The sequence below is a fragment of the Panthera uncia genome (assembly GCF_023721935.1).
Source record: "Panthera uncia isolate 11264 chromosome A1 unlocalized genomic scaffold, Puncia_PCG_1.0 HiC_scaffold_17, whole genome shotgun sequence".
Lineage (NCBI taxonomy): Eukaryota > Metazoa > Chordata > Mammalia > Carnivora > Felidae > Panthera > Panthera uncia.
This window is the reverse complement of record NW_026057577.1, coordinates 147,677,591-147,697,365: the sequence shown is the minus strand read 5'-3', so window position 1 is coordinate 147,697,365 and position 19,775 is coordinate 147,677,591. Positions and strand designations below refer to the sequence as shown.

The 19,775-nt window shown below is 50.4% G+C and overlaps 2 protein-coding genes across 3 annotated transcripts in view; one reads left to right on the top strand and one right to left on the bottom strand.

Moving 5' to 3' along the window:
- NSUN2 (NOP2/Sun RNA methyltransferase 2) overlaps positions 1 to 10,509 on the bottom strand; it is a 28,156-nt gene extending 17,647 nt beyond the window's left edge. Inside the window, exons 1-6 of the mRNA XM_049648292.1 lie at positions 10,193 to 10,509; positions 9,918 to 10,075; positions 9,215 to 9,319; positions 3,603 to 3,708; positions 1,212 to 1,283; positions 389 to 473 (exon numbers count right to left, since the gene is read on the bottom strand). Coding sequence (XP_049504249.1) covers positions 389 to 473; positions 1,212 to 1,283; positions 3,603 to 3,708; positions 9,215 to 9,319; positions 9,918 to 10,075; positions 10,193 to 10,282 — 616 coding nt within the window. The 5' untranslated portion in view covers positions 10,283 to 10,509. The remainder of the gene's footprint in view (positions 1 to 388; positions 474 to 1,211; positions 1,284 to 3,602; positions 3,709 to 9,214; positions 9,320 to 9,917; positions 10,076 to 10,192) is intronic.
- Positions 10,510 to 10,717: 208 nt separating this feature from the next.
- Positions 10,718 to 19,775, top strand: part of SRD5A1 (steroid 5 alpha-reductase 1) — a 27,193-nt gene continuing 18,135 nt past the window's right edge. For both annotated transcript variants that reach the window (XM_049648294.1, XM_049648293.1), the window contains exon 1: positions 10,718 to 11,076. In XM_049648294.1, the coding sequence (XP_049504251.1) occupies positions 10,796 to 11,076 (281 nt within the window). In that variant the 5' untranslated portion in view covers positions 10,718 to 10,795. The remainder of the gene's footprint in view (positions 11,077 to 19,775) is intronic.

Below are 19,775 nucleotides of genomic sequence, written 5' to 3'. Positions count from 1 at the left end.
GCGGGAAGCTCGGGCAGCTGATAGCGGCTCCTAACTACGCCCTACGGCCTCTCGTGCGGCCGGGGAGTCATCACAAAACCCACCGAAACAAAAACCCAACGTGATAATGTTGCCACCGGAAACTCAAACTGCAATCTACCTACTACTGAGTTAATGGAGAAACGCCACCTGCTTTCACAGAGGACACACAATTCTCAAGTGACGCCACCGTCCCACCCCCACATATGAGCACGGTGGCTTGGGAACTGGTGCAAAATGTTTCAGAGACAGAAAGCCATCACCTTGTCACAGGAGGCTTCAGGACCCCACCCACAGGTGATGTCACCACTCTACCTCACCTACCCCAGCACAGGAGCACACTGACCCTCTGGGGCAGCCCAGCGCCTACCTGGGAAAGGGACGTTCATGTCGGCGTGTAACATCTCAATGAGCTGTGTGGTCTTTGATCCGGGCGCTGCACACATATCTAAGATCTATGAAAAAGCAAGAAATGGCTGACGTCTTTAAGATATCAAATACTCCACACTCATTTTAAAACCATCTTATGAGTCATTCTAGTATTTTAATTTCTAAGAGCTAAATATGTTTCTTTATCGAATGAATCTACAATGTGATATACTGAACCTCCGGGGATCACAGGCACAGAACGGCACTAGAAACCAGTGGGAGCAAAAAATTCAGGGGTGAACGGACAAGGCCACAAAGTGCAAGCAGCACTTCTGTTGACAGCCTGCTGAGGGACAGAACTACCCGGCCTCAAATCTCCGCCCAGCCCCTTCGGGCCCGGGACCCTGAGCTAATTGCTTCAGTTTTCCTTTGCCTCCTTCCCCTCATCTGGAAAAACAGGACAGTGACAGCATCTACCCTCACAGGGACGTGCAGATAACAAAATGAATTAATCCACAAGAAGAGCGCAGAGCAGCGCTTGGCCTGTAACAAGTTCTCAGTACGTGCGCATTACGATCTTCAAGCTGATGGACTCGGTCAAGGCCACTGAAGATAAACAGTGCAGTAAGTAAATGAGGGAGCAGATCTTAAAACAGGAGAAAAGCTATGCGTTGTAGATTTTAAATAAGACAAAAATGCAAAAACAGAACCTGGAACAAAATACACAGCATTCTCTATCAAAAGTAAATGGGAAAAAAGAATCTAAAGATTATATGAAGAAAAAAAAGCGTCAATAAACAAAGGCACTTTCTAACCCACAATACCTTATGGTGAGGGTGAGCATTAAGTAACAGCGGTGGAATCATGCTAACGGCTTCTTGACGACTGATATTTCCCTTAGAAAATTAAAAAAAAAAATCAGAATGTTTAAAAAGGCAGCAAATTTTCAATATTGGGCATTATTTCATACGCAACAGAAAAAGACCATTTATTCACCATACGTGAAACAAAACAGCTAATACTATCACACAGCACATGATGTAATTAGGACATATTTTCATACTAGTGGGTAAATGGTTGCTATTTCAAGGCCAAAGAAGGACCGTTTATGGCAAAACTTACCGTTAGGACATCAGAAAGGCAGGTGTAATACTCAATTTTATAAAGAATGAGGATTTAAGCTGACATGGTCCCAACGCGCCATCAAGAATGGAAGCTGGGGGGAGCAACTCTCAAAGGTGGACAATGGCCCTAAGGCACCGGCAGCAACAGAGAGAGCGATCCCTGCGAGCACAGGACAGAGAGCCACCCAGCAGGGCCTTCCCTCTCAGCTAAACCTGTACCTTCCATTTTAGTCCTCATCTGGTTTTACGAACAGCCCGTGTCTGCTTTCTACTCCTGAGAACTGCCCCTCAAAAACATGGACACACTGACCAGCGCTCCCATCTCCCCGCCTCGAAGATACACACACAGGATGTACCATTCTCACGACGCCAACGGTCCTCTAGGCCTTTGCTGGTGGCTCAGGGGACCTGTGACGACCCCTCCACGTTCGGACAAACGTTCACGATGGAGTCCAGCACTCGCCTCAATCACCACTCTATTTTAACAGCCTTAAGACTGAACGCCTCGAAGATAACAGTACTTTAAGAAGCCACGAAACTTCGGCTGCCGGGAGACTTCGGCTCCATTACAACCTGGGTCTTCTGTACCGGAACAGCCATCCAGGCGGCCTTCACTTACCCCACAGTTAGCATCTGTCCGAACCTAAACACAGACTCACATCCGAACCCGATCTTCTGGCCAGCAAGGGGTCTCTGAAGACGATCTGACTCCCCATCGACTCTCAAGACACGCGGACTCCTGGCTCCAGGTTATACGTACGATACTGATAAGCCTGCCCTGTCCTCATCCAAGTTTTTGTTCAAAGCATCTGAGTAGTATGGGGACACACAGTCCCCGACCAGACAGCCTGGCAGTCAGTCACTTCTTCCATACACGTTTGGAAGGGGTTTGCGGGCAGCTTTGAATACCCCAGCAGAATCTCACCCTACGGACTCCCGGCCCCAAATCTATACTGGGTCCGTACACGCCACCACACTCGACACCCACCTCCCCACAAACCCTCTGCTCTGCTGACGTTCACACTGGAACTGTTCTGAGTTTCTCCTCACCTGACATTCCACCTAGGTCAAAAGTAGAGCCAGAAGGTCCCTGCTTGTACCCACGCAAGGCAAGGGCCAACAGTGTGGCAGCACCCGTTTTTTTCCCTTACGGGGGTGGGGGGAAAGCCTGGCCAACACAAGCCTGGGCAGCGGGTTACCTCCTCGGACAGAGTGCCAGGGTGGCAGTTAAGAGCTACAGGTGGAGCAGAGGTCAGGACTGGGCAAGGTGAAGAGCTTCTAGACTGATCACGGCTTCAAGGGGAGACACATGGGAAGCACAGGGGTCCTGCCAGTGTTCCCGGAAGCTCAGAATGAACAAAACTGAACGTCATCTGGGGAAACACAGAGGGTTCCTTGGCTAGAGAAAGCAGACTAGAGGACAGGAAGGGGGAACCCTGGTTTCAAACAGGAGAGTAACGATTCCCAAAAACAAGATGGAAGCAGCTCGTCTTACAACAGCCAAACCCAGGGGTGTCTGTTTAATCACGTGGGGCAGGAGGGGCACAGCTACTTTGGGAGAGGAAGTCTGATGCTGAGGGTGAGTCCACACACTGACCCACAATCGAGGGACTCGGGATGGCAAAGAGACCGGGCGAGGGCACGGTATCACACAGGAGAACCTGAGTCGTCAAATTCAGGTCCTGTTTTTTGGGGCAAAGGTGGGGTACAGACAGGAGCAAGGAAGGAACAGAGACGATACACCGAGAGCAGACCGACAGCTGTCTCCAGAAGGACACCTTACTGCGCGGAGGGCCATGCTCCATCCGCTTTGGTGGCAGCCAAAACCTTAGAGAGGCAGGAAGACAGGACGCCCAGCGGACAAGCGTCCCTGACGTCCTCCCTAACGTCCTCCCTACGTTCCACCGTGACACGAGCCAAACCAGGGAGCAGCTGTGTGGATCACTGGAAACGAACGGCGACAAACACGCTTCTCCGTGTGCCCCATCTACCTCGTCGCTCCCAGGAATGCGTGCGGAGAAAACATACCCGTGACAGTCACGTGCGGCTAAGGCTTTAAGGAAACCAACAGATGTAAAGAAATCTACTCACAGATTCGGTTTCGCTAACCAGGAACTGGTGAAACTTTTCCAACTGTGGAGACTTTCTCAAGATTTTTCGACTTAAGTTTGTGTGCCAGGCCAGTTCTTCTGGATACCTGACCAAACAAAAAGAAGGAAAAGCAAGCGTTTACGGCTTAAATCTATCAAAGTGCTCTCTTGACAACCCCTTGCTCACACAGATCCTGCGACCAGAGACACCCAATTCTGCTCGGTTCCTCACTTCGGTGGTCTTCGCAGGCCGCCAGCGAGCACGGCACGGGGCCCCCTAGGCCATAGGGAGCCCGGCTCTAACCTTATCACGGCCCAGGCAGGAACAGCAGAGCTGACGGTTTTGAGAGAGACGTGTACAACATCACCATGGACCCACGATGACAAACGTGCAAGAGGAAACGACAAAGAGCTTCTCTGCTCTCCGCCGCCGATGTTAACGACGGTAGAGAGGCCGTCGGAAGAGACGTAACGAGTTGAAGAAACGCACATCACACCGTTAAAGAATGCAGTTGAGGGGGGCGCCTGGGTGGCTCAGTCGGTTGAGCGTCCGACTTCAACCAGGTCACGATCTCGCGGTCCGTGAGTTCGAGCCCCGCGTGGGGCTCTGGGCTGATGGCTCAGAGCCTGGAGCCTGCTTCTGATTCTGTGTCTCCCTCTCTCTCTGCCCCTCCCCCGTTCATGCTCTGTCTCTCTCGGTCTCAAAAATAAATAAACATTAAAAAAAATTAAAAAAAAAAAAAAAAAGAATGCAGGCCTGGCGAACATGTAATTGCAACCTTTCCCGCTGTATCTCTCACCACGTCTAAAACAAAACAGCCCAATATCGTACTCAACTATCTTACACACCAGAAAACCTTAGCGCCACCGTGTTGACTAGCACGGCCAGGCTGTTATTTACACACACCTGAGAATGAAGAAACTTATCCTGCCGTTTCCGTACACACGTTTAAACTTTCTGTGATGAGGACATCGCTGATTAATAGGTCTCTTTTTTTTTAATGTTTATTTTTTAGCCAGCGAGCGAGAGAGAGAGACCGTGTGCATGCATGCAATTGGGGGAGGGGCAGAGAGGAGATATAGAATCCAAAGCAGACTCCAGGCTCTGAGGTGTCAGCACAGAGCCCAACGCAGGGCTTGAACCCACGAACCGCGAGATCACGACCTGAGCCGCAGTCAGACGCTTAACCGACTGGGCCACCCAGGAGCCCCAGGACACAGACCTCTTCAAACGCAGCTCAGCCCTGATCACTGAGCGGCTCCGGGAGGCACACTGCTGTGACACAGAGCCTTGCTCCAAGGACCCAGGCCCAAGCTATGCACAACATGGTACTCGGTGGTCTCACTGTGGTCTTAGTACTTACAGCTCAGTCTCAAGGGAACAACCAGCTCAATTTAACAATGCAGGAGGACAATATTTCCACGTGTCAGTTGCAGCTAAGGTGACAGCCATGAAAGTGAAATGAGAACACTGGCAAAACAATACATCTGACTCCCATGAAGCAGAGTGATTACTTGAAAGAAACTCAGGCCTTGAGATTTTAAGACACGACCCAACTGTCAGACTACGGGACGTGTCTTGAGAAGTACTTTCCACCAGGTAATAAAGATTAAACTGGCTGAATCTCTCTGTGGCCACCCCCCAAATGTCTCAGCACCTTGTCTCTATTTCCTATGCCTGCTTCCTTCTTCAGGATTTAACCTGCTTCAAAAATCTAAAACCAAACACAATCATACTTACTCGGCAATTAAAGCGTTTAGTCTTAACTCTTCCCTTTGGCCTCCTTGGAGGTGAAGCGCGGAACACATTCAAATGTGCCTTCCCCTGCAGGGTCTGCAAAATCTGCTGTTCCAACGCAACCCTTCCAAAACTGGAGAGCCAGACACTTCGTTTTATATAATTCCTTGCAACCCTGAACTGCCTGCTATCAGCGACAGTGAATTTTGCAAGGGACCGCCATAGCAAATCACCAACACATCATAAATTTGAATGCCACACGCCCTAATTATTCGTCAATAGCTGAATTTTCATTTTCAAATATAGGTCAACAGTCCAGACATAGCCAGGGCAAACATTTCCTTACGTGCCTTTTAGACTGAATTTCTAATAGTTAAAAAACGTTAAGTTTACTAAGGTCAAAATTCTTCTCCAAGTGGTTAAGGTTGTGAAAGCTACTAATGTCACAAAAAAAATACATAAGGGGCACCAGGATGGCTCAGTCGGTTAAGCGTCTGACTTCGGCTCAGGTTATGATCTCACAGTTCGTGAGTTCAAGCCCTGCATCCGGCTCTGTGCTGACAGCTTGGACCCTGGAGCTGCTTCGGATTCTCTGTCTCCCTCTCTCTCTGCAACCTCTCCCGCACACTATCAAAAACAAATAAAACCATTAAAAAAAAAAAAAAAAAAAAAAAAACCTCTGTAGATTTTAACATAATAAAATATCTTTAAAGAACTAATTAGTTTCTAGTTAACGCAATTTGACTGTAACTCCTCAGTCTTTAAAGTCCTATTTGGAAATTTGTTGTGTCTTCTGAAGATAAAGTAAAAGCAACACTGTCATCTTTATGCCTCGTGAATTCTTACAGGGGAAAAGTAACACTTACGAGAAGTCATCTTCAATCCGGACACTGAAAAGGACACAAACAGAATGACAATAAGGTGTATTCTCAACAACTGATCATCAAAAAGAGGCTTTTATAAAAATACTTTGGGATAATTCCTTACAGTTCTGAGTCTACAAAAAGGTAAAAAAGAAATCAGTCTGAGCTATGCGTCCTATACTTAATATTCCTTCAAGAAAAACATGGCTCCCTTGGGGTGCCTGGTGGTTCAGTTGGTCAAGCGTCCCGACTCTTGGGTTTCGGCTCAGGTCACGATCTCATGGTTTGTGAGTCCAAACCCTGAGATGGGCTCTGCGCTGACGGTGTGGAGCCTGCTTGGGATTCTCTCCCTCCCTCTCTCTCTGACCCTCCTGTGTCTCTTTCTCTCTCAAATAAATTTGTTAATAAATCATTTAAAATATCATGGCTCCCCGGGGCACCTGGGTGGCTCAGTTGGTCGGGCGTCCGACTTCAGCTCAGGTCATGATCTCGTGGTCCATGACTTCGAGCCCTGCATCGGGCTCTGTGCTGACGGCTCAGAGCCTGGAGCCTGCTTCCGACTCTGTGTCTCCCTCTCTCTGACCCTCCCCTGCTCACTCTGTCTCACTCTTTCTCTCAAAAATAAATAAACATTAAAAAAATTTTTTTAATAAAAATAAAAAATAAAATATCATGACTCCCCAAAACGCTTTCCTAAATTTAATTCTACCATATACCGAAAAATTTAGAATATTTTACGACTTATTTGTTTTTCGAACCATACAGAAAACCACCAGAAGTGTCTTGCTTGCTTGCTGAGAGATCTATGGGTAGCCTACACCTGACGAGTGACTGTGACTGAACGTCTGTACAGTGCCACTCGTCATGTAACTGTCACAGATCATGGAAAAGCTGACCATAAGGAACCCAAATAGGGCAGTATTGGGGTTGTTTAAGTGGAGAATGACTGGTAGTTACTAGAGTCACGCCCGTTCATCCTTCAACCAAACAACCCACAGGGCCTTTCTCAGATGTTGGAGAACTGCCTTTTCAGGTACCCATCGCCATTCTTCAACACTCAAGACGGAAAAGTGTCTGTCAAATGTTAAAAGGGCAGGGCGACTGGGGTGGCTCAGGACACGATCTCACGGTCTGTGAGTTGGAGCCTCGCATCGGGCTCTGTGCTGATGGCTCAGAACCTGGGATCCTGTTTCGGATTCTGTGTCTCCCTCTCTCTCTGCCCCACTTCTGTTTGCACTCGGTCTCTCAAAAATGAGTACACGTTAAAAAAAAACGTTAAAAGGGCTAATCAAACAAAATTGTAACGGTAGTTTCCAGTGAACAATAAAAATAGCAAGACTAATTCTCATAGATCTTTTGGAACCTGCAGAAGAGAAGTCCCACAATGACCCACCCAGAAGCACTTCTTCCCTTACAGGATGCACGCTTTTCAGCTCCTCCTACGGGCCAGACTTGCTCTTCCAAAAAACTTCATTTCTAAATACAAGGCTGGGGGCACCTGGGTGGCTCGGTCGGTTAAGCGTCCGACTTCGGCTCAGGTCACGATCTCGCGGTCCGTGAGTTCGAGCCCCGCATCGGGCTCTGTGCTGACAGCTCAGAGCCTGGAGCCTGTTTCAGATTCTGTGTCTCCCTCTCTCTGACCCTCCCGCGTTCATGCTCTGTCTCTCTCTGTCTCAAAAATAAATAACGTTAAAAAAAAAAAAAAATTTAAATATAAGGCTGAAGGAACAAATGTTTTCAGGTGATTATGTGAAGCAGTCAACACATGCAGAACTATTAGAAACGTACACAAACATAACCTTAAACCCACTTCTGAAAGTATCAGATGGCCCCTGCTACAAACACCAGTAACATCAGTCCAATCTCCAAACCAAGGCACTGGGGGGAGTTAAGTCTGTAACCTGGTTACGAAGACAGCAGAGGAAGTTGGATTACGCGAAGGCGAGGTGACCTAGCAATGTCACAGGTACAGCAGTTGGAAAAACATTCCTTTTCTAATGACCTCCGTACAGGGGGCCATGCAACTAGTAACCACTCGAGTCATTTCCTGCATTAGAACATTTGAGCTTTTAAAATCTTCGTACAAAATCCATCACGGTATTTTTTTGGCTTAAAAGCGTAGATTTATTTTCATATCCGAGAAGTGCATTCTATAATGGCGTATGTGCTCTTGAGCCTGGCTGAATGCAGACTTAAACGTCTGGCCAGTCTGCATTCACTCCAGCTGTGTGTGCTGCACACATCTGGGATATGGCCACCGGAAACCCCGTATGACCCCTGCAAGAGAAAATTCAGCTTTTTACAGCAATCGTTTAAAATCATCGCTTTGGGAGGACTCACAATGCCTCAAGGTTGATAATCCGAAATGTGGAACTGTAACAATTCAATGACTTTTATGTTTACAGATTACCCTGGGCTTGGCACCTCTGGAGTCTGTGCGTGCCTACTCCAGGCGCCTTCCAAGACCTTTGGGACTGCCTTCACTTCACTGAGGCCTGAACTAGGCCATGAGGAGCAAATAACCCACAGGATACTTCCAGGACAAGTAAAGAAAGGGTCAGCACGGAGGGCAGGAGTCCCCACCAGCACTGGACACAGTGGAAATCCACAATCAGCTGGACTGGTCCGTGGCGACCCTGGTCAGAAGGACCGTATCCTTCTGCTGAAGGTAGAAACCACACAGCAGCAGTTCTGACGTGAGAAAACAAGGGGTGCAGGTGAAAATAGGTAGAAGTGTCCATCATGGAAGGACAGAGGCTGATGCACTTGGAAAAATTAACTGAACTGAATGACTCCGGGACAGCTGCAAATCACGCGTGAAAAGCTATATACTCCAGTATAAAGTAACACGGATAAAAAGTACCGCGTAAAAAGAACATGAGGATGTCTATAAAGTACATTCAGATTCTCGCACGCTCCTAACAAACACGTTGCCCAGAAAACACACTGCCAAACGACAAAGACTAAAATCCCAAAGAAACATCCAACAGGATGAAGACTTGTTTTACCTACCAACTCAGGGGCTGGGGAACTTCAACTTTCTGACCGTCCACCTCCAGGTCCTCCAGTTCCTTGAAATACTTGTTCTTTAAGCAATGGAGAATCTCTTTTGCATGGCTATTAAAAAAAAAAAAAAAAAGTAAGTTTCAAACCCATCGGAAAGACTACTATGAATGAATCTAAGATGACAAGTATTTTAAAACAAAAATCATCTGAGCTCCGAAGACATTCTTGCATCCTGCCCTTTTCCTCTTCCTTCAGAGTTTAAACAATCCGCGCCGCTCCTTGGCTAACCGATAAGCTAAAGGGACTATTACCTGCATTCCTTCCCTCCTAAACATTCCCACAGGTTCTCATTTGCTTGCAACTCCTCTCGGAAAGATGCAACGGACAGAGACGCGGAGTTTCACAGGAAACTCTGGAACGCCACTAACGTTCACGCGTTGCAAAGGGGGAGGCGTCCTCAGCTCACGAATCCCTCTCGGATCGCACTTTCACGTCTGATCCTAGCCTCCCACCTTGCAACACCTCCTCGGCCTGCTCCGTCCGACCCTCGTGCTCCCTCCTCCGTGCTATGTTTGCAGACCCTCGGGTCCACAGCGCCGACGAGCAGCAGCTCTCCAGCACCGTAGCACTTATCGGGGTGACGGGGGCGCCCGCGTCACTAGCCAGCCCCAACTCCCCCGGCACAGGAAGGCTGGGCGCGGCCCCTTACCTCTTGTAGCCAGTAATTCGTAGGGTGGCGGGGAGGGGCTCCCTGAGCGCTTCCATGAACTGGTCCCACTCTCCCTCGGGCACGATCTTGAGCTCCTGGTAGTAGTGCTCGAAGAGCTTGTTCTCCTTGACGATCTCGGGGTACCCGCCTTCCCAGCCCTGAGGAACGAAAGAAGGGTCTACCCAGGGCCGGAGGAGCCGCCCCGCGCCGTCCCGCAGGCCTCGGGGGCCGGGTGGCGGACGGGGGACCCGGCCCGCCCTCGCCCCGACTCCTACCGCCTCACGGCGCTTCCCGCCGCCCTCGGCGCCGTCCTCCGCTCCCTGCGGCCGCTGCTGGAGCCGCCGGCCCCGCGCCCGCCGCCCCATGGCCCACGCGGCCGCGCACGCCGCCCGCACACAGCGCCCCGCCACCGTCGGCCGCGCGGACTTCCGGGCTGGCGCGCGAGGACCCCGGCTCCGCGCCTGCGCCGCCCCCGGGCCTGCGGGGGCCTGCGGGGCCGAAGCGCAAAGCGCCGGGCCCCGGGTTCCCGGAGAGCCGCGAGTTAGGGGGAGGGGGAGGCGCCTCCGAACCGCAGCCCCCAGGGTGCCAGTCCCGGCTCCGGCAGCTCCGCGGACAGCCCGCGGTCGCGCGTGCGCAGAGCGGCGAGGGGCGGGGAGCCGGCCGCGGGGGCGGGGCCTTTCGGGCGCGGTGCGTCCAGTCCCACCTGCCGGAGCAGGGCGCCTGCCCTCCGGGCCGCGGGGGGCGGAGGTGGGGCTCTGCGCCCGGCGTCTGCGGCCCGCGCCGGCCTCAGGTAACCGCACCTCCCGCCCCCTCGCCGCCGCCCTATAAGTTGCCCGGCGCAGACGCCGGGCCATGGGGCGCGCCCGCTGTCCCCCGCGATGGAGCCGGCCGAGGGCTCCCACCTGGACGCGCTCGCCTACCTGGAGTGCGCGCTGGGCTTGCTGGGCTCCGTGCTGCTGAAGCTGGTGCGCTCGGCCTACGGGCGCTACGCGTCTCCGCGCCCCGCCTGCCGCGTGCCGGCGCGGGCCGCCTGGGCGCTGCAGGAGCTGCCCTCGCTGGCCGTGCCGCTCTGGGTGTGCGCCCGCACGGCTGCCGAGCGCCTCCGCCACGCGCCCAACCGCGTCCTCCTGGCCATGTTCCTCGTCCACTACGCGCAACGGTAACCGCCGGCCGGCCCGCGCCCCTCCGCCCGGCTCGCCGCCTGTGCCAGCCCCGGCGCCCTCTCCCGGGGTCCCCTCCTCACTGGTCCCCGTCCCTTCCTTCCTCCGCCCGGTGCCTCCTTCCCCGACCCTCCCTGCCGTACCTCTCCGCTCGCCCTCCCGTGCCGTCTCCCTGCTGTCCCCTCCCCGGTGTCCTCTCGGGCGCCTGGACCCCCTCTCCGTCCCTGCTGCCCTCGCCCTCTACCCCGCATCTTCCAGCTCCTTCCCCGGTGCGTGCGGACGGTTCCTTTAGCGCTGTTAGTCTGGGAGAGTGGGGGAGACGGGTAGAGAGGACTGGAAAGGGAAGAGGACTGGAAAGGGAAGAGGACTGGAAAGAAGAGAAGGGCTTTTTTGGTTTTGGTTTTGGTTTTGCAAAACTTTGGTCGAGAAATGGGTGTGTTACACGGTAAGACTGGTCCGTGTTCTCTTCTATGAAGACGAGATTCTCTGACCCAAAGGTGAATGCAGATGACCTCAAATTATCTTAAGCAATGGTTTTTGGTTCCTTTTTGTGCTTTTTCCATTTTGGTCTCATTGTAGTGGGTGGAGCTGTTTTTATCTAGCCAAGTGATCACCTGCAAGCTGGAAGCCTAGTTTTCTAGAACTGCATGCTTGGTGATACCCCCTTTACCATACATGGACTGCATGCACTTGAAGCATCATGTGCAGAGACCTTCACCCCTACATTGTGCAAGGGGTCCCAAGACTGTGGGAGTAGCTTTCCAGCCAATGACCTTAAAGACATAAAATCTTTAAGGGGATTTCCAAATGTTTTGGTAATTTAAAATGGCTGTGCCTGAAATCTTCAGGTCTCCCAGTAAGTTGGGGCTCTTTCCAGCTCTTAAGTGTTGACTTTTACACAGCTAAAACAAATGGCTGAACAAAAGTTTCAACTCAAAATTTAAAATTTTTCATTCAGGGGCACCTGGGTGTCTCGGTTGAGCGTCCAACTTCGGCTCAGGTCATGATCACGGTCCATGAGTTCGAGCCCCACATTGGTGTCTGTGCTGACAGCTCAGAGCCTGGAGCCTGCTTCGGATTCCGTGTCTCCCCCTCTCCCTATCTGTCCCCTACTCGCGATCTCGCGATATCTCTCTCTCAAAAATAAACATTAATTTTTTTTTTAATTTTCATTCAGACTTCAAACAGCTGCACAGTTTAAAAGGATGTTCTCGGCATCTGAGAGAGCTGGGTTCACTTACTCTGTAACTGGGGGCAGTTGACTTGACCTCTCTGATTTTGGGTCCCACCTCACAACACCCACTTGATAAATAGGAAAAAGGAAGCATCCGTATGTGCCCCTCTTCCGGACTATTCTCGCTTCAGGAGTCCCTGGTTCAGTGTGTTCCCCATCTGTGTTTATGCAGGTGCTTTAAACAGGCAGAGTCAAATGTTCAACAGAGGCTTTCTGAGTCCTGTGTTCCTGACTCTCCACGATTATTCCCATAAGCAAAATTGTCGTCCGACTGCTAGTTTTCTTTTGTAACATGTTTGAGCGTTATTGCAATTTGAACGTCGGTACAGTTCTCATGTCTGTCTACGTTTCTCCATAAACATCCTGGAACACGTGTCCGTCCATTTTTCTAATGGCCAAAAGCAAGTTCTGGGGTCAGACTGCTATGTGGTCGGGTCAGATCCCAACCACATCACCGGGGGACGTGGGATAAGTTACAAAGCTGTTCTGCACCAGGTTTCCCATCAATGAAATGGGCACCGTGATGGTGCCAGCCTGCGGGACCGGCATGCATTTAAATAAAGACAACTCCATAAAATGCCTGCACAGTGCTGGCAAATCTAAATGCTCAGTAGACAGTTAGCAGCCCCGTTCCATATCACTGTGCAGATGAGCACATGTACATATACTCCAGATATTGTTCGTGGATGCCTGCGGCCAGTCTCAAGTACCAACAAGAAGTTTCTGAAGACGTGACACTGAAAATGTGTAAAGGGAACACTTTACAGAACTTTGAAAGCCTGTGTTGAGCTTTTTAACTTAAAACGTTATGTTTAATTGTTTCTGAGCTCACTGTAGTGGGAGACTGGTTGAATGCAGCGTCCCCCGGGGCCAGAGTCACCTTGAGCATGACAGAGCTTGACTAGACCATTCAGATAGGGGAGGCCACTGAGACTCAGAATTCAGGTGTTTTACCAGAGGCTATTGGACAAGAGGGTGTTGAGACTAAGCCCTGATTCCAAAAACAGTGGTTTTAAAAACGACTCCAGAGAATTTGGTAGGTCAGGCATCGGTTTTTAACCGGCTGAGCTATTTCTTTTTCTTTTTTTTTTTCTTTTCTTTCTAAAGTTCATTTATTTTTGAGAGAAAGAGGCAGAGACAGAGCATGAACAGGGGAGGGGCAGAAAGAGAAGGAGACACAGAATCCTAAGCAGGCTCCAGGCTCTGAGCTGTCAGTACAGAGCCCGATGCGGGACTCGAACTCATGAGCAGTGAGATCATGACCTGAGCTGAAGTCAGATGCTTAACTGACTGAGCCTCCTGAGCACACCCCGACCCCCCCCCCAACTTTGTTTTTAAGTTTATTTGAGAGAGAGAGAGAGCACGAGAGAGAGCACGAGCCAGGGAAGGGCAGAGAGAGGGAGACACAGACTCGGAAGCAGGCTCCAGGCTCTGACCTGTCAGCACAGAGCCCATATTTTCAAGTCCTACATGTTATAGTACATCTATAACCTGTGGGTTTTGGGACATTTGTTTACAAATAGGGAAGATCAACATTTTCCATTCTACTCAAGCAACTAATTTATTAAACTGTCATTTGACCTAAGCGAGAGCTCCGAACAGAAACGCAAACAGCATTTAGCACTTGTTGTAAAGCATCCGGCCAACCCAGCCAGCATTTGTGCAACCCCGCCATTTGCACGGGGCCCTGCCCAGGACACAGGACTGAGGAAGACCAGACACTCTGTGAGCTGCGGAGGCCCTATGCTGAGCTCTGAGATCACCCAGGAGTGAGGCAGGGCCCTGCCCCAGGGAAGTTCTAGCCACTTGAAGGAGTGGGGAGGACCGAAGGCAGGTGCAGAGGCTTTCCCACTGTCAGTGGGAAAGGGGGTGTTTGCTTACAGGAGAGGGGCAGCCCATGTGTCTTCATGCATTTATTCGGCACACGTTTCTGAAGATTGATTAACATACCTGGCACTATACTCATTACTGGGGATGTAGAGACAAGATACTTCCTTAAGGAGTGCAGGAACGCAAGACAGAAGAATCTACAGGATCTTTTTGGCAGAAGAGTCAGAGAAGGAGGGGAAGAGGGGATAAGTGTAGGAAAGAACGTCCCGGGGCCCTGAGCACTTCCCCCATGGGCCGGAAAGGACATTTGTAGGCGCATTTTTAATCCATGGCAGACAGCACAGTCCCACAGCCCTGGATGGTTACAGTGTACACCTGAATCCCGTCTGCACTGAGCTCCCACGCCGACACAGGGCTTCTGGGTCCTTGAGGGCTCGGGTGGTATCTTCTCACACCACCCTTGGTTTTGCTGTGCGTGGAGCGGTGCCTGGGGTCCTGCAGGCAAGCGCATGCTGGCCATTGGCAGTGGTTCCCTGCGGTCACTCACCAAGCATCCGTGCGTCTGCAGAGTCCCTCGGTATGGCTCCCTAGACTGCCCTCAGCCCTCCTGTTCTGCTGCTCTCTCTCCTGCCAAGCAGGTTTTTTCAGTATTCACTGAGCTGAAGGCTGCCCTTGCTCATGAACTTCTGCTTCCCACGTGGCAGTGAGTTAGTGAATGAGGGAGTTGCTGGATTCATTCATTCGCTTGCCCATTTAACCGTTGTCAGGAAGTCCCACTTGAGCACATGGCGCTGGTGACCACCGAGGCCCCAGTGACCACCTTTACCCTGAGGCAGAGGGAGAGAGCTGGATGGCCCCCGGAGGGCAGACTTCCAGATACCCACAAGGCCCTCGTCATCCTAACACCCTCCCCCAAGGTCTGTGCCCAGCCAGACCTTGATTCTTTTGTTAACCCCTGATTGTGATCCCCAAAGAATCTCACCTGCATCGACTCATCCTTTCTCCTGTTCTGTTCTGCTGGTGGCCCCTTGGGGAGAGCCAGGCACTAGCCTCACTTTTAAATGTGGCATATGGTGGGGCACCTGGGTGACTCAGTCGGTTAAGCATCCAGCTTTGGCTCAGGTCATGATCTTATGGTTTGTGGGTTCGAGCCCCGCGTCGGGCTCTGTGCTGACAGCTTAGAGCCTGGAGCCTGCTTCAGATTCTGTGTCTCTCTCTCTCCCTGCCCTCTCCAGCTGGCACTCTGTCTCTCTTCCTCAAAAATAAATACACATTTAAAAAATAAGTAAATAAACGTGGCATATGGTGTGTGTGATGTTAGAAGATGTCAGGAAACACTGGAGGTGGGGGATACACCGAACCCCTGGCCCTCGCCTTGTGGACGCAAATAATTTGAGAGAAAAAAACCTTTTATACAAAAGTATAGAATTACAGGTAGTGAAATATTCATCGTGTCTGTAACCTTGCCTTAAAAGCGCACAGAGCTTAATTAAGTATGTGGCCTTATAGGGATCTGTGCAGTTTGTTGCAAAAGAGTGTTACAGAGGGGAAAACAAAACAAACAAAAACCCAAACAGGAACTGATCCACATCTTGGAGGTGCTGTAGAATTCAGTGACGTCGAATTGTTGAGAAAAAAAGTGGTGACAGCCTGTTACTAAAATTAACAACCATTCTCAGTTTTAAGCATCTAAAATGATTAAGTCGACCATTACCTAAATGGCTGCCAAATCACCAAAAGGGGTGTTTTGTTGTACCTGGGACATGATGTCCAATTGCTTTTGAGAGTCAAATCACTTGCTGGATGAACATGCTGTTTCTCTTTGCAAAAATAACTACATGTTGTTATTCCAGTTTGTTGGGAAAACATTTTAGGAGATAATTCTCATAGTTCAGTTTGTGAATTACGTGGTCCCACAGCTCATATCTGGATTCGGAAACCTGAAAATCAGGGGCGTCCCGGTGGCTCCATCGGTTAAACGTCTGACTCTTGATTTTGGCTCGGGTCATGATCTCAAGTTTTGTGGGTTTGAGACCCCCGTCAGGCTCCTGGCTGGCAGCACGGAGTCTGCTTGGGATGCTCTCTCTCCAAATGAACAAATCAATAAAACTTTAAAACTATTAAAATAGTAAATAACTATGTCCTAAAAGAAACATTTAACATTTTAGAAACCTGAAAATCGTACCTTAAAAGTTTAAAGGATCGTGATTCCAAGTTGTTGCCCAAGTGTTGACGTCTGATGGGGATGCTTCCCCTCAGGTATTTCTCCCTCCGAGCAGACCACACCTAGCACACGGGCGTGGAGTTACTGACCAGTGAGTTGGGTTTCGTACGGCATCAGTCTCTCTGGCTCGTAGCCCAAGAAAACACTCCATGAAGCACAGGGCTTGAGAGGGTGAGGAGCACGGAGCTCTGGTCACCACTGTGCAGCAAGCACAGTGACACGGGCTAGCTTTGGTGACCTTTGTTCTTGTTGGTAATCCATTTCCCTTCCCAGGTGTTTACAGAATACTTTCTGTTTTCCTTAACATCCGGGAACTTGCCTGCAGACACCCTGCGTGTCTACTTGTAGTTAATTTTGCCCGATCTTCCCTGAGCTCTTCCGATGGCGATCACAGACCTTCAGCCTGGGAAGCCTTCTCTCCCTCTTACTCTTCTGGTCTGTTCCATACGTATGAGGGGCCGGGACTTGCAATCCATGCTGGTATCACATGCAAATAAACCTGTAGTCGAAGTATGTGCTCCTTGTAGAAGACTTAGAATCGAAGGAAGCGATTAAAAACCACGTGAAATTGCATCACTTAAAACGCTGACAGAATTCTAGTGTATCCTTTTCCCCCGTCTGCCATTGTCTTTAGGAGGTTTGGGGTTGTCTTTTCAAAGCAGTAAGGATGTATACAGGCATAAACACACAATCTTGTTACCCCCTCCCTTTGTCAATCAGTATAATAACGGCAGTGTCCTTCTGGCTCAGTAGAAACACTTAATGAAAACGACCATGTCATGTGCCGCGGGGTGGCCAGGCAAGGACGGCCCTGGCACCCCAGTCCTGCTTCTCAGTGTGTCCTGTGGATGCAGCAGATAGAACATCTGGGAAGGTGACATTGCCTGAGTGGGTCTGTCACCGAAGTCACCGTGCTCCTCTGAGCCCCCCCGGGTCCCGATCTGTTAAATAGGGTAATAGTAACAGGTTTGAAAAGTTAAAAAAAAAAAAAAAGCACGTTGTATAGGTTTAGGAGTTACTAGGAACGTTTCACTGGGAACATTGAGAAACACGTACATCATGCTCTGTGCCCAAGCCTGTAAACTTGCCCAAGTGGGAGACAGACAGGAGCCCCACAGATTCTGAAAGCTCCCTGTCCAGCCCCCTCGTCAGACGTGTCCCACAGCCCTGGTGGCCCGACAGCCACAGAGATGTGCACGTTTCCGGGGCTAAACACAACTTGATGGAAAGTAAGTACTGTTTCTTTACACGGGACAGAAAGAAAGAAGATAAATAGGATATTGTAACATGGTGGAGAACAAAGCATCAGATTCAGTCCCACACTCCATCTGACGAGTTGGAAAACAGAATCTCTTTGTAGCTCCCTGGGACCTTACCGTTTCATATCCTTTAGCTCATTATCAGAACCGAACGTGGATTTGTGTAACACATTACCGAAATAAAGTATTTTTAAGTCTGAGCACGTCACAGTTTGTCTTGCAGATGATTTCGGTGTTCGGGGATTTTCAATTTCTGACTTCACACCTCTTCTCGAAGAGGGGTAGTGTTCATTCCCCACGGTTCCTTGCGGAAGGGTGCTTGTGCGCGCAGATGAGACACCACGTGAGAAGGGCTATTGACGCGCGGGCCTGTCATCACCGAGGCAGCCTGGGCTCCAGAGCACCGGCTCGCGACAAGTGCCTCGGGTCCACTGCAACCCTTGGTTTGCCCTTGTCCCTCTAGAGACTAGATGAAGGTTCGGATAAAATTCATGCCCAGAAGCCCCCGCACCCACCCACCATTTTGGTTCCTAGTGGGCCCAATTCAAAGAAACCCTTTAGGGGCCCCTGGGTGGCTCAGTCGGCTAAGGGTCTCACTTTGGCTCAGGTCATGATCTTGAGGTTCATGAGTTCGAGTCCTACATCGGACCCTGTGCTGACAGTGCAGAGCCTGCTTCAGATCCTCTGCTCCCCACTTCAAAAATGAATAAACGTTTATTTAAAACAAAAACTAAAACAAAGGAAACCCTTTCTGACATGCTGCATGGACTTCCAAGGCAAAAGAAGTAAAGCTGAAAGGAATAGCCTAAAAGGAGAAAGACAATCCAAAAACTACCAAGATCGAGCAGAGTGGTTCGCCTGGGAAGGTGCGTTGCATCTGAAGACCTCAGGGCCAGGAGCACTTGACCCACGCTGGTGCATAGAGCCTTTCGGAAGGCGGGGGGGGGGGGGGGGGGGGAGATGTTATCTCCCCGCCTGAGGTCTGAAGGCATAGGCCGCATCGCCTGAGCCAACGTGTTCTCCTGACCTCGGTGGTTTTATGGCCAGGCCTGTGGACGTCCGGGTCACTGCTGTCCCCTCAAGGGCAGAGATAAGAGAGAAACAGGAGAGGTCTGTGTCGACCTTTCTGAGGCCCTATTTCCAGTCCTTGCCACTTTTCTGAAATTCACCTTCTTTGAGACTAGAGAGAAGTGAATCCTCTCCCCGGGTCCTTTACGCACGTCCTTTCTGGGCTCCCCCAGGACACTCTCTGGAGCAGATCAGTGTGACTCTCTCTCCCATTGCGTAGCTGAGGACACAGGCGTGCTGTCCCCACCTCGTGGCCCAGACGGACCCCAGACCCAAGGGGCTGGCTGCCTGCAACCTGAGTCCTGGGGTGTGGAGGAAGCGAGCTTTCTGAGGAAGGCAAAGTGACATTTCCAGAGTGTAACTCCTATTTTCATTTCAGTTGGAGGTCAAAACTGCTTTTTTGGAAAGGGCCAGATAGTGCTTTTTCTAAGCTTTATGGACCAGGGGACAAAGTAAGGGATATTGAGAAAGAGATATTTCACAAGACGTATGTATACTTGTAAAATTCACGCTCTTTTACCTTAGTGTAATTTTTGTAACACAGGTGTGATGGGAAGCATGGAATTCTTTATTTGGTGGGGGGGAGGGGTCACATTCCCTTTTTTGGCCTCAGAGTCAGTGTGCATGCTTCCCAATACCCACAGTAAGCATTCACCCCTTACTGCTGATGGGCAATGAGACTTTAGCTTTGAAAATGTCTTCACGTGTGTGGGTTCTACCAAATATTAATTTCAGTCCACAAGTTTCTCACTTTATTTATGTATTTATTTATTTAGAGAGTGAGTGCACATGAGCAGGGGGGAGAGGGGCATAGAGAGAGGGAGGGGGAGAATCTTAAGCAGGTTCCACGCTCAGCATGGAGCCCGACACGGGACTCGATCCCATGACCATGAGATCCTGACCTGAGACAAAATCAAGAGGCAAAATCACACTTACCTGACTGAGCCACCCAGGCGCCCCGGCAAGTTTCTGATTTTAATTTAACGTATTCAGATTGCTCGAAAGGCATCTCTGGAATTCTAGATTCTTCTGCCGAGGGTTGTCCTTCCGAATTCTAGATTCTTCTGCCGAGGGTTGTCCTTC